General features: G+C 29.8%; 1 protein-coding gene across 1 annotated transcript; it reads left to right on the top strand.

Moving 5' to 3' along the window:
• Nucleotides 1-10,236: 10,236 nt before the first annotated feature.
• On the top strand, nucleotides 10,237-10,774 carry LOC122590127 (protein GLUTAMINE DUMPER 2-like). The gene has a single exon (XM_043762462.1). It carries the CDS (start codon nucleotides 10,299-10,301, stop codon nucleotides 10,593-10,595), a length of 297 nt encoding a protein of 98 aa, XP_043618397.1. The 5' UTR covers nucleotides 10,237-10,298; the 3' UTR covers nucleotides 10,596-10,774.
• The last annotated feature ends 2,376 nt before the right edge of the window (nucleotides 10,775-13,150 follow it).

Here is a 13,150-nt window from a genome sequence, read left to right as displayed (position 1 = left end):
TCTCCCACTCAATGTGATTGTGCGACTCTAATTTGCCCACAAGTCCACAGTCACACCATAGTTTAACTTTATTTGCGCATTCATTTGTCTATTCTATTTTTAATAAATATATTCTCGACTTTCTCGAGTCGCCGCGGGCCATTAAACCTAATCCATTAATTGTCATTATTAATTGAAATAATCGTGTTTATAATATTATTAATATAAAAATTAATATATAAAACAAAAAAAAATAATTATACCTCATAATATATACTTAAAAAAGAATTAAAATATTCAAATTTAAATACTGAATGTTAAATCATATATCAAGGCTAAATGGTGTAGCATCGTTTCTTTCATAAAAACTCTTCCAAAAAAGCAATATGTTAACATTGATTACACAATTGACCGAGTTCTCATTAATGTATTACAAAATAGTAATTTTAATTTCGTTAACCATGGTTTTTAGGAGCAATAAAAGTAGAATTTGGTTCGTGGGTTTTCAATTATTTCGTGTGTTGTGATTTTATTTGTAGGGTTCGGTTTATATAAGAATAATTTTTAATAACAATAGTTATCCTAGTTAAATTGGGCTAAAGTGTAAATTGATTATGGAAAATCAAAAAGTGTAAACTAATCATTTTTAAATTGGGTTTATGTGTAAATTGGTAATGAAAAAACCAAAAAATGTAAATTGGTGATGAAAAACCAAAAAGTGTAAATTAATTTAAACATGTATTGCTTTAGTTAATTTTGAAATTTTGGGAGGGTTAATTGAGTTTAATTGAGTTGTATTTTAGTATATATTAAGATAAAATTGAGATTAAAATATATCATGTAAAATTATGTACTTCTAGCTTATCCACTAGTCATTATTCAATGAAATATTTTGAACGTTCAGAAACTAGAAAATGAAAAAACAATCAATAATATTATTGATTTTAATTTCGTATGTTACAATTAGGGGGAGGGAGTCGAACGCGAGCTCATGTGCGAGATGGAGAGGGTTGCAGTGAGTTGGGGGAGCTTCGGGTGCCACGAACGCGAGATGGGTGCGAGTTGGGGTGAGCGAGCTTCAAGCTCGTAGGGAGATGGGTGAAGATGATACAAGTTGACCGTTGCAGGGGTGAAGTGAAAAAATTTCAAACGGTCAAGTGACCATTTTAGGGGGGGTTTTTGTATAGTTTTTGAACTTCAGGGCTTCTTCTTGTATAAAAAAAACAAACCTCCATTTTATATATACATACATAGGGTTGATATACATATATATGAAACATATATACACACACAATTAACCTAAAAAACATGGATCCTAGAATGAATAACACATACGCAAAGATGAAAGGTCGTGGACGGGCAATTCGAAGTGAAACCGGTCGAACAAACCATCAACAACAACCCATTGGTCGTTAATCACAATCATCATGTCAACAACAGCTCGATCGACCACACAATCAACAACAACTCATAGCTCGGCAGCCACAACCAATAATTCGACGCCCCAGCAATGATGACCTAATTTTACCGAATCTTAATGAAGACCCATCGTCTCCCATTGATAACCGATCAAGAAAAGGAAAAAAAAAAGCGGCAGTGAAACGTCATCCAAGTCAAGTGTCAATGATATGGTTCAAGATTACACAGCGAAGAAAGCGCAATTGTTAGACGAGAACACAATGTTACATCAACAAGCCGTTGAAAAATATCTTAAGTCACGGACCCGGAAATGTTGGAATTATGGGTCCTCAAGCGAAAGCGTGATATTGCCAACAAGTATGGTTGGAATTATGATTTTTAAAAGTATTATCGTATTTTAATGTTTGTGTAACGAACTTTTTAATTAATATTAATGTTAGTTTTTAATATAATTTAGTTAACTATATTCTTGAAGCGTTTGTAATGCAAAATTATTAATGTTAAAGATAAATAATGAAAATTTTAAGAAAAAGTTGAGAGTGATGATTGTCATTAAAAAAAAGTTTAATAAAAAGCTTTGAGGATTTTAAAGAGGTAGATTAATTTGATTAATTAGATAATTGAAGATAGATGAGAGGATGAGAGATATCACTCCCTCCACCCTTACAAGTTGTCAATATGTAGAGGATGACGACATCAGTGCGACGAAAAAGCAACCGATCACTATTCGTTATTTTCATTGTAGACGTTTAATTTGGAAGGCACTAATAATCTACATGGAAAAAACTTACAGATAAAAATTTATACTGTACTTTATACACTATAATAATATTACTGCTCTTCTAAACAATTATCCATAGATTAAGAAATAAACTCTTTTATTTTTCGTTTCTCATTTATCATAGTTAATTAGGTACATAATATACATTTGCTTTTTTGATTGATCAAATCTATGTAATACAAGCCTATGAATCTATGATCAATCATTAACTTGTAGCATTTTAGCTTGGAAGTTATCATTCCCTTTGATGGTCTTATCGATTGTATGCGAGAGTTTAATGAGAATATTTGTTCAAAAGAAGTTTAATGGGAATATTCTCTGTGCAAACACTCTTGAAACAAAAGTTTAATGGGAATATCTGTTCAATTTATATCCAAAAACAACATGTGTGTCTCTATCACAAGATTTATACTTACAAATCATCGTACGTGTCCTTGTCCACAAAACCACAAAACTTATACTATTTCACTGGTTAAAAAAAACAGTTTTATTTTAATCTTAATAGTATAATAAGAAAAAAAATTCTTCTGTCAATCACAATCAGGAACAATTTATATAAATTGATAGAATATATAATATTGACATAAGCATTCTTTTATTAGGCTCTCATGTATCGTATCTAATTGAAAGCGAAAAGAGTTGAAATTTTACAATTTAAAAATATCACTACACATAAAACTACGCACAAAAACAATTAAATTTTTTTTTTAATATTATTTGTTTTAATTTAACCGTTTGTATATACAGGATAAAAATCTAGTTGCTTTACAAACAAAATCTCTTATCTTTATCTTTATATTAAATAAAAGAGAATTGTTGTAACATCATCATTCCATAAATATTGCTTATTTGTCACATCCAAATTATATCTTAATATTAAGTTTGTTTTTTTTAATTTACTTATGATGTCATAAACACTTTTATTCTTAAATTTTATTGCATTTTTGTTTTTGTTATTTTATAAAAAAATTTTAAAGATATATATTTTGTAGAAAAAAATTCTATTAAGTTATACATTGTTTTATAAGTTTCATCGTCTAAATTATCTTATGATAACATATTTTTAATTATTCACATATTATGCGAGTTAATAAACTAATTATAACTTATAAGATATACTATTTTGAGGAGACGAGTGTTCTTAGACTTTCGCAACTTCAGTGGCGAAAATACGATTTTATAAAACTTTGATTGATATGCCCGGGTTAAACCTGGGTTAATTAGCTAGTAATTATATTAAAAGAGAACCTTAAATAGAAAAATTAAAAATGTAGACCTTACATTAAAGTTTATAATTTATCTATCATCCTTGGATCAAAATGCTTACATTATCTTTGGCTGGATTTTTAGTCAGACAACGTTTTTAGTCATGCAACTTCCACTACTTTTTTTCGAACACTCATACATTTCGACCTTTTGCAACTCTCAACTATTGTTTTCATAATATAGATTGCTTATAGATTGCAAGCAATATAGAAATATAGATCTTTTAAGTGCGATCAAACGAATGTTTACAAAAAATCATGTTCGATGTTTTAATAACAAAATAATATGAGAAACGCTCTTTTAAATGAATATTTTATAACTCCGGTCTATATTTTAGTAAGGGTTCTTATTTACAAGTTTACATATTCTTGATTTTTTTAAATATGATGATTATCATCGATCATTCACATTCTAATTAGGGTTTTCTTTACAAGATGATTAAAATACAAGATATATATAATTATTAAAGGAAAAAGTTTTCCTCATTACGGTATATTTTTTCTTTTCTCAATTTTTTATATCTTTTAGCCAATTTTTATATGTACAAATTTAACTATTTTTATATGATTTTTTCGTATTTCATGCGGGTTATAAGCTAATAAACTTTTAAAACTGATACTTTAGTTTATATTTTACTCTAGTTCAATTGCGCTCGAATGTAGACATGTAGTGTGGAGTAATTCGCTATAAAGTAAAGTTTGTCTATCTTTATCGATAAAATTACACTTTCAAAAACAATAAGCCACAAATGCTTATTAAATATTCCTTGTTTTCAACTTCAACTTTAATTCTTGAAATACAAAAGTGACATGATATATCAAAGCACATATGCCCACTTTCTTTCTCCACGTCTAATCAATCTTTTAAAAACAAGAAATAAATAAGTTTTTTAAGGCTTATACCTCACATAAATCTTTGCCCATTTGTTACATAAGAACAAACTTTTCCTAGACATGTTTCTAATAATAAAGTACTCGTATATAATAACTACACTATCATATTAAATTTTTTGAATAAAGGCAAAATATATATATATATTATTAATAAATGATTAAATGCCTAAATGGTGATAAAATGATTAGTCCACGAAATGCTACTACAAAGCACAATGTAATTAAATTATAATAGGCCTATGTTAGCCATACAACAGTCAGGCCACATCCTACAGGTCCATGAGATGCGTCAAGCCCAGCAATATATCACCTAACAACTGTTACAACATACCAAAAAAAAAAAAAAAAAACAAATGCAGCAACAAATACGCCAATATTCCAAACTAGGAATTTCATGTCGCCCGATTGGCGACATAAATTTTTGAATACGTTTACGTTTATAAGTGGGGTAAAAAAAAACAACAAATTTATAGGTGACAAAAAGTATTGAAAACCAAAAGTTTAAAAATACAAAAGAAATGTATTAAACCAAAAAATAAAAAAGAGAATAAAAAAAAAAAAAAACGAAAACCAAATGAAGAAGTTATAAAAAAAACAAACGTTACATATAAAAAAGTATAAAAACCAAATGTTTAAAAGAATATAAAAGATATATAATGCAAAAAAAAAACCAAAAAAAAAAAAGAAAATTAAAAAATGTATAGGTTTTTAAAAATTTTATAACATTTTAAAAAGCTCTAAAAAAAAATTTTAAATACAATAAAGGTAAAAAAACAAAATGTTACAAATTACAAACATTAAAAAAATTTTATATAAAGTTAGGGGGTTGAAGTAATAAAAAGGAAACAGGGGGACAGAATAATAAAAGAAAAAAGGAGGGGCTAAAGTGCAAATACTTTATTACTAAATAAAAATAAAAAAAATAAAAGAAGGGTAAAGGGTTTGAACCTGAGGCCTTCACCCCATAAACATGGAGACCAACCACTAAGCTAATTCCATATTTTGTATTACAATTGCTAATTCTCATATTTATATTGAAAACGGAGATAAAGACAAAAAACCCTATTCACATCCAACTCCTTTATTATAGTAAGTAATAGAAGTTACGTACGTAACAAGGACAGCATTACATATTTATTTCCTATTTATTTTAGTATCCGATTAACATTCTGGCAAGGCATGTTTTATGGTTTCGGTATGATCTTCACATCAATAAACTACAAGACACGTTGCACCCAGCACTACTCATCGTCGCCATCATCACGCAGCCGCTACCACCAATGCCGCCGCATCGACGAGTATTCGTCTAGGTTAGATAGATTAGTTATAAATAGGGATGGACCGGTCACATCCCGACACCGACGATACCGATCGAATTTTTCCAAAACTTAGTACCGATACCACTCCGATTTTCCATTCGGTATCATTTTCCGGTACCATCTCCTTGTGTCGTGGTCCCAAGTCCCGCAAACCAAGAAAAATGGGTACAAGTCCTGGTCCTATTAGGCACCATTTCCCGATACTAAGATTGAGACGATTAATGGGATCGTAAATTGGGAAGAAAAATGCTCATCTATGGGGGTGTTTGTTATTGCGATTATAAAACAAAACCTGCGTTTTCAAAATAGATTATGCGTTTGCAAAACACCCTCTATATATAATAAGTCACTCAAATCCATTAAAGAAAAGAAGTAACTCAAATAAGTTAAATTATCACTATGTATTTATGTAACACCCGAGATTTTAAGGTAAAAGAAATTAACTCATTTTTATAGTTTTGACATTAAATTAATTTCCTAGCATTTTATTTTTGAATACGGGGTTAATTTAGTTGGAACTTTAACGGATAGCGGTAAAATCCTCAAAACTTGAAATAGGTCGTGGCACCATGGAATGTGCAGACACTTACACTTTCACCTAACTCACCCCATTATTCTTGTTCTTCTTCTTCCTCATGCAATCATCCTCAGTTCCTCCAAAATCAAAGTCAAAAATACCTTCAATTTCAAGTTAGAGAAACACCCTAACAATCATCACCATCAATTTCTCTCCATTCAAGAGTTTGAAAGTTAGGGTTTTGGTGGCTTTAGATGGTGGCCGAAATTTGCTAGGAAAAAGGGAAAAATTGGTGAATTGAAAACTAAGTTATATTTCTATTGTGAGGTATTGATTTCTACTTCATTATTTCATTTGTTATTGGAATAAGGGTTCATGAGTGAACAATTTGGGGGTTTTACTAGAAAATTGATTTATGGTTGATTTTCCCCAATTCCTTAGTTAACCTAGTTATCGTTGAGTTAAATGATATGTTAATTATGAAAATAATGAATGCAGGTGAAAATTGAGTTCTTGAGAAAAGATGAGTTTGACTAGTTATGGAATTGTTGATGAAAATGGTAGATTGAACTACCTATGTGTTTGTTAAAGAAAATGAAGCTCAATGACAAATGGGTTGGGTTTTGGGTTTGAAAAGGCTAGTGATTGAGTATGATAGTTGTTGAGCTAGTCATAGTTGTGAATGTAAGCTTATGCATTTTTACGATATGATCATAGGTGAGGCTTGCTTGTACTTGTTCGTTTAGCGTTGTGGTCTGTTGCGGAGGAGTGAGTTCTTGCATACCTTTATGTATACGTTGGGCCAATTACCATGAGATGTGAATGTTCCAAGCATGGTAATTGGTTCGGCGTTAAGCCCATGTGGGGCATTGTTTATGAGCCTAAGAACCTCCGGGCCTAAGAATCCCGATAGTTGATGTGATATGAGGCCTAAAGAACCTCCGGGGATTAAGAATCCCGATAGATAGATGGTATGATTGTTTAGCTTATATGGATCCATATATTATTGTCTGTGTGCAAGGTGAATATGTGAATGTGACTGACGATGCCATAGGTTACATGTGAAAGTCCTTGTACTATGCCCTCCTTCGTATTCGTAATGTATGCAAGTATATTCACTAAGCTTGCTTATATTTAGATGTTTACCCTCTTATATAGGTAGTTCCGGAGGAAGGAACTAGTGATTGTTGATTGAGGTAGTTGATTTAGAGTTTGAAGCGATTGGACGTCTTGAAGGTAATTAGGTCATTCTCGGGCGAATGACGATCTTTTGGTATAGAAGCTTAGTTGTCCCTCATTTCTTGGCTCATGGTACATTTTAATTTGGGGTCATGCTTTTGGGTAAATTTGTAAATGTTCCAGTTGTAAAGTTTTTGGATAGTTGTGAATACATAAGTTTGGTCAAAAAGTGTCAAAGTGGGTAAATGACCCGTTTGATGGAAACCTGATTTGGTGTACTCGTTGATGTGTAATTGTGTTTGAAATGTGCTTTATAGTTGTTAGAATATTTGAAATTTAGTTTGTGAAAGTTGGGCAAATGAATATTATAGTTTGGAGTTGTTTGGTGTGTCAAATGGCTGGTTTTTTGCATCAGGTGCATGTCAGAAAATGCCCACTACAGCACAGTGGGAGTGGTCTAGACCCACTGCGGCACAGTGGGAGGTTTTTCACCTCGGTGGTCTAGACCCACTGCGGCACAGTGGGAGGTTTTTCACCTCGTAGGTCAGAAATTTTCCACTGAGTCGCAGTGGAGGTGTCCTAACCCCACAGAGTCGCAGTGGGGGGGAAATTTTTTTTGTATTTTTGGTTTATCGAGTCGGGTCCTTTCAATTTACCTACTAATTCACATTTTAGATTATAATAATGTGTGATGTTTCGCAAATCAAACAAAATCAATCAAGTTTAATATTAAGTAACCAAATAATACACCTTGGCTATAAGTTATTTACATCGGGTCTATTTTATGTAATTACTATATATATATATATATATATATATTAAAGCCTATGGTTATGAACAGTGACCATGGGTTTTAATATTCTTACACGTTATCACCACATAGTATTTTTTAATTGGATGATTTTATATATTGAATTTCGTTTAGTTTTTCTATTGATTTTTGCACATTTTTTTTCTTTTGTGAATAGCAATTCGTATACGTGACGAGTTGCTATTCGTTAATGTTACACCCCGTATTGCTATTCGGATTTCGCCACATTACATCATTTTCCGGGATTTTCTTATTACGGATTGCTTTTTGGGTTTTTTTTTCCCATTTTTTTCATTTTGAGTCATCCAATCTTTTTGTGACACACTCAGTACCACTCATTTTGCTACATCGCATCCATTTAAACATAGAACTAATATGTTGATGTTTCCACTACGAGTTATTTTTTGGTTTCTTGCACAATTTTAAATAAACATATTCATGACATAATTATTTTTAATTAAGCGGTGAAGGTTTAGCACAAATATACTAAAATAACGTAACCATTTCAACAAAACAATTGAAACCCCGCAACGCGGGGTCCGAAATTTTCTAGTAAATATTCATATATAAATATATGTAATATTAAATACGCATAATATGATTTGTTCGATTACATGTAAAAAAATTTGATTACGCCGTTCACATATGAACATATCAAATTATAATTTAAAGATTCTCATTATTTTTTAATTCAAATGGTTATTTTTTTCGGTATTTAAAGGTAAAGTTCATGTGATATAATTATTTTTTAATAAAGTGTTATATTTAATTTCAAAATGTCAAAGTACAAATAAAAATTTAATTTATTTTTGTTAATTACACTTAAAAAGGTTGAAGGAAGGTACCCTGTCTCCGGTATCCCTTAGCTTGGATACCACCCTAAGGCTTTGGGTGCCGGTGAAACACCTCTACTTAATTCTCATAAAATATGGGCATCTTTAAGGATCAAACCCTCGTCATTTAAGATTTTCCCTGTGAGCCCTAATTATAATGGGTGACGGGTACCAATGGCTATTGTCACATTTAATTACACTTTAATGATAATATATGATATATGGATAGGTTTTGTTTAACGCAACCTTTAAGGATACAATTAAAATATATTAAATAATTGTATATTATCATAAAATTTAAGGGTAGATTTTTAATAAGAAAAGTTTAAATGTTTTTTTATTTTATTTTATTTTATTATTATTTTTTTTCCATATTAAGTGCCGCTGTAAAAGTTATAATATGAGAAAAAAACGATAATTTAGATAAGTTTAGTTGTAAGTTGTAACTTTATTTATGTTTATGATCAAAGTGATAATTAATCATGACCTGAAAAACTAGTATTACCATCATGTCGTCATTCTCATTAGTTAGACAGCCAGCAATTTAAAAGTAAATTTGAGTTTTTGACCAGTGACCACCAATGTAAACGACAAATATTAATGATAATACAAGACATATCCAATCTTTGTATCAAAAATTTTGAAAATTTTTTTTTCCTCTAAAAAACATCTTTGTCCTATGAAAGTATTTACCGTTAAAAAAAGGGTTTTGTTAGTGACAGCTCTAAGGGTTGTCAGTAAACACTAATTGAGTGCATTAAAATTTGTACCTTGCTGTTAGAAAAATCAGAGGGCGGTTTTTAATATATAATGTACAAGTTTTTAAGCATGTAATAAATTGTTAATGATAGCCCTATCATTTTCCTTAAAAAAATTGTATTTAAACTTTTGATACATTAATTTTGAATTACATATTACTTTTGTTTTAACTAAAATTTTATTTTTTCTACATAAAAATTTATATGTGCATTATTTAAAGTTAATCTTTAACACATATTTTAAATGTTTATAAAGAAAAATTTCAGTAGTGTATTCTCAAGCACCGAGAAATTTCTTAAAATAAACAATTATCTAAAAAAATGGAAAAGAATCCAACCTTTATTTATGGCTCAATACATTACTATACCCCATTATGATTAACTTTTGTTTTAATGATATGTATTTTGTGCATAACATTTTGCACATCTGCCATTATAAATGTAAATGTATGTCTCTCTTCTTATACAATCCTCACAATTCACACCATAGAAAACACATAGTCATTTCTCCTCTTCTTCTCTCACAATTTTCATTATACCATAATGGGGTCATCATCGGGAGCTTCTTTATGGAGATTTGATTCACCATTGATATATTTATTTGGTGGAATATCAGTAATTCTTGCACTTATAACCGTGGCTTTGATAATCCTAGCTTGTTCTCAACGAAAAAGGCGAACTGAAGATATCGAAAGCGGTGTTGTTGATGATTCACAAAAGGTGACAACTAATGTGTACAATGGTGGTGATGGAATAGATTCTAGTCCTAAATTAGCTGTTATCATGGCTGGAGATGAAGTTCCTACCTACTTAGCAACACCTTCAGATATTGCTAATTAATTTTATATCTATATTTATATATAGTCGTTCCTCTTTAAATTCAGAGGAACATAAATTTTGATAATGAGTCCCCACAATTTTGTTTTGTTTTCGGGAATATGCATGTGAGATTAGAGATATATAGTTAAGAGTTATGTATCAACCAGGTTTTGATGAATGAAAAAGTTTGAGATTAAATATATATTTTCCATGAATTTGATATACTTACCGCAACTTTTTATTCATACACCGTAATTTACATTGTTGTGTATATTGCGGTAATTAAAGTAGATAGTTATATTTTCCTTGTCATAGGTTTTTTTGTGCCTATTACTCTTAATTACGAGTAGTTTTTTGTATGTTTTCCGGCCGGTGGTGAGGATAAAATTAAATTAAAAACGGCGGAGCTAGGAAGAAAGAATTGAAGAAATTTTAATGGTGGGATTAAAAGGCAAAAAAGAAAGAAGTTAGCTTGAGCGTGATACACGAGACTCCTTGGATTCGAATTTTAATCTAATTAATACTATTAATTCGAGTTAGTGAATTCAAATTCAATTAATTTTGATTTTTCTTAGTGACGAAGCCATAACGATTTATGAAGAGAAATGGTTTATTTTTGATAATTGTGGTCGGATATATTGGATTTTCTGGCGTCATAAAACAATGCAACTAAATTTGTTTAGGTAAATGTAAATTTGTAAAAAGATTGGTAATGTGCTAAATGTGATATATGTATCCTATTTGTATATATATTTTTATGAAAATGTCGATCAAGATAATTTTCAAATGAGTCATTATATTTATTTTTAATTTGATAGCACGTTACCCGCGCAATGCGGCGGTAGTTGTGGCGTCGATGATGTGGTGGTAAATGCGATTATTTGTGATAAATGAGACATCGATTGATGTAGATTATTAATTGGGATATTTTAAAAAAATAAAGGATTGATAGTATAACTTAATCATTAATGTTAAGGAGTAGTGTAAGTAAAAATATTTTAATGCTAAATAAAAATATTACATATCTTAAGAGTAGTAGATGAAAATATTACATGGAAGGACATTTTAGACATTTCACCAATATGACTTTCAACATGAAGGTATTTTTTTAAATAAGTAGTATAGATAATTACTTAATAATTCCAGCTAATAACAACACGATAATTAAATTTAACCAAAAAATTTGAATTACATGTGTCGGGAAATTAGTGAGAAATTTTCGAGATGTGTTGAGGCAGAAGTCATCTATTGAGCACAAGGTTAGGCCTTGAATAGCTAAAAAGCCAAAAAATAAAGGTTGAAACCCCTACTATTAACATCGGCCACATAAGTAGATTGAAATCCTCTAAGTTGAATTCTGACTTTTATATTAAAATTAAAGGTTAAGATTTAAAGATTAATTTTAAAACTTAACCCTTTATTTTTATCCAATGATTATTATGCTTTCAACTATTAATAAAGTTAAAAATAACTTTAGTGGATTCTCGTTTTATATAACTCACTCATTTACTTTAAATATTGATGAAAATATAATATATCAAGCGATTATTATTATCATTATTTTATTATTTATAATATATATATAAATGGATGCGTATAAAATATATACATAATTGTCGCAGATGTTGATTACAAATTTAACATTTGTTATCGACATTTTGAAATCGCAGGTTATACACGTATATACTAACTACAGAAAGTAACCATAAATTTGGGTGTAATAAAATAATTTTTATATATACTTTTAAAATCAATAACATCAAGTTCTATTGTTGACAAATTTTCTAATTGAGTGCGTATCTTGCATATTCTATTATATATATATATATATATATATATATTTTCATATTAAATTAATATGAGGGAGTAATTTAAGTTCCTTTTTTTCAAAAGGGATGATATCATCCATTTGGTGAAGAACCTTTGATTTGGTGTGATTGTTTGGGATACATATTTTAATATATTAAAGAATGAATGATATCATTCATTCTTTCTCTATTACCCCCCCCCCCCCCCCCCCCACACCAAAACGGCAAAACGTTAGTGATGACTTTATTCCTATTCTAAGTTATAGTTTATCATGTTTAGCTTTTTTTTTTAAATGAAACGTATTAAATACATATACTAACATATATATACTCAATATATGACATTATGACTCGATGGTAAATATTAGAATAACCGATATTTATTTTATGAATCCAGTTAATAAACAACTCATAGCCTCATATAATATAATTATTTATAAAAATCAAATAATTAGGATTACAATAAAGAATATTAGAGGTATATACTTTTCTCGATTGTTACTTTGGTATGAAAAAGAGATTGTAATGAATATAGAAAATCAATGAATGCAGACGTATTTATTGTCGGTGTGGGACTCGGCTACTCGGAACCTCCTCTTAAGCGTTGTCTGTTTTCCACATCACCTTATTAAATTTCCGTGTTAAAAATAGATTTTGTTGATAACGTTAGTAGATATATGTTACGAGAATATTTTTGTATTTATTCTTTGGATTTCGTTTCCTTGTGAGCATGATATGTATCTTTAACAGACTTAAAATATGTACAAA

This window comes from Erigeron canadensis, chromosome 2 (genome assembly GCF_010389155.1).
Source record: "Erigeron canadensis isolate Cc75 chromosome 2, C_canadensis_v1, whole genome shotgun sequence".
Lineage (NCBI taxonomy): Eukaryota > Viridiplantae > Streptophyta > Magnoliopsida > Asterales > Asteraceae > Erigeron > Erigeron canadensis.
Note: the sequence above shows the minus strand (reverse complement) of the source record. Positions and strands in the feature narration are given on the sequence as shown.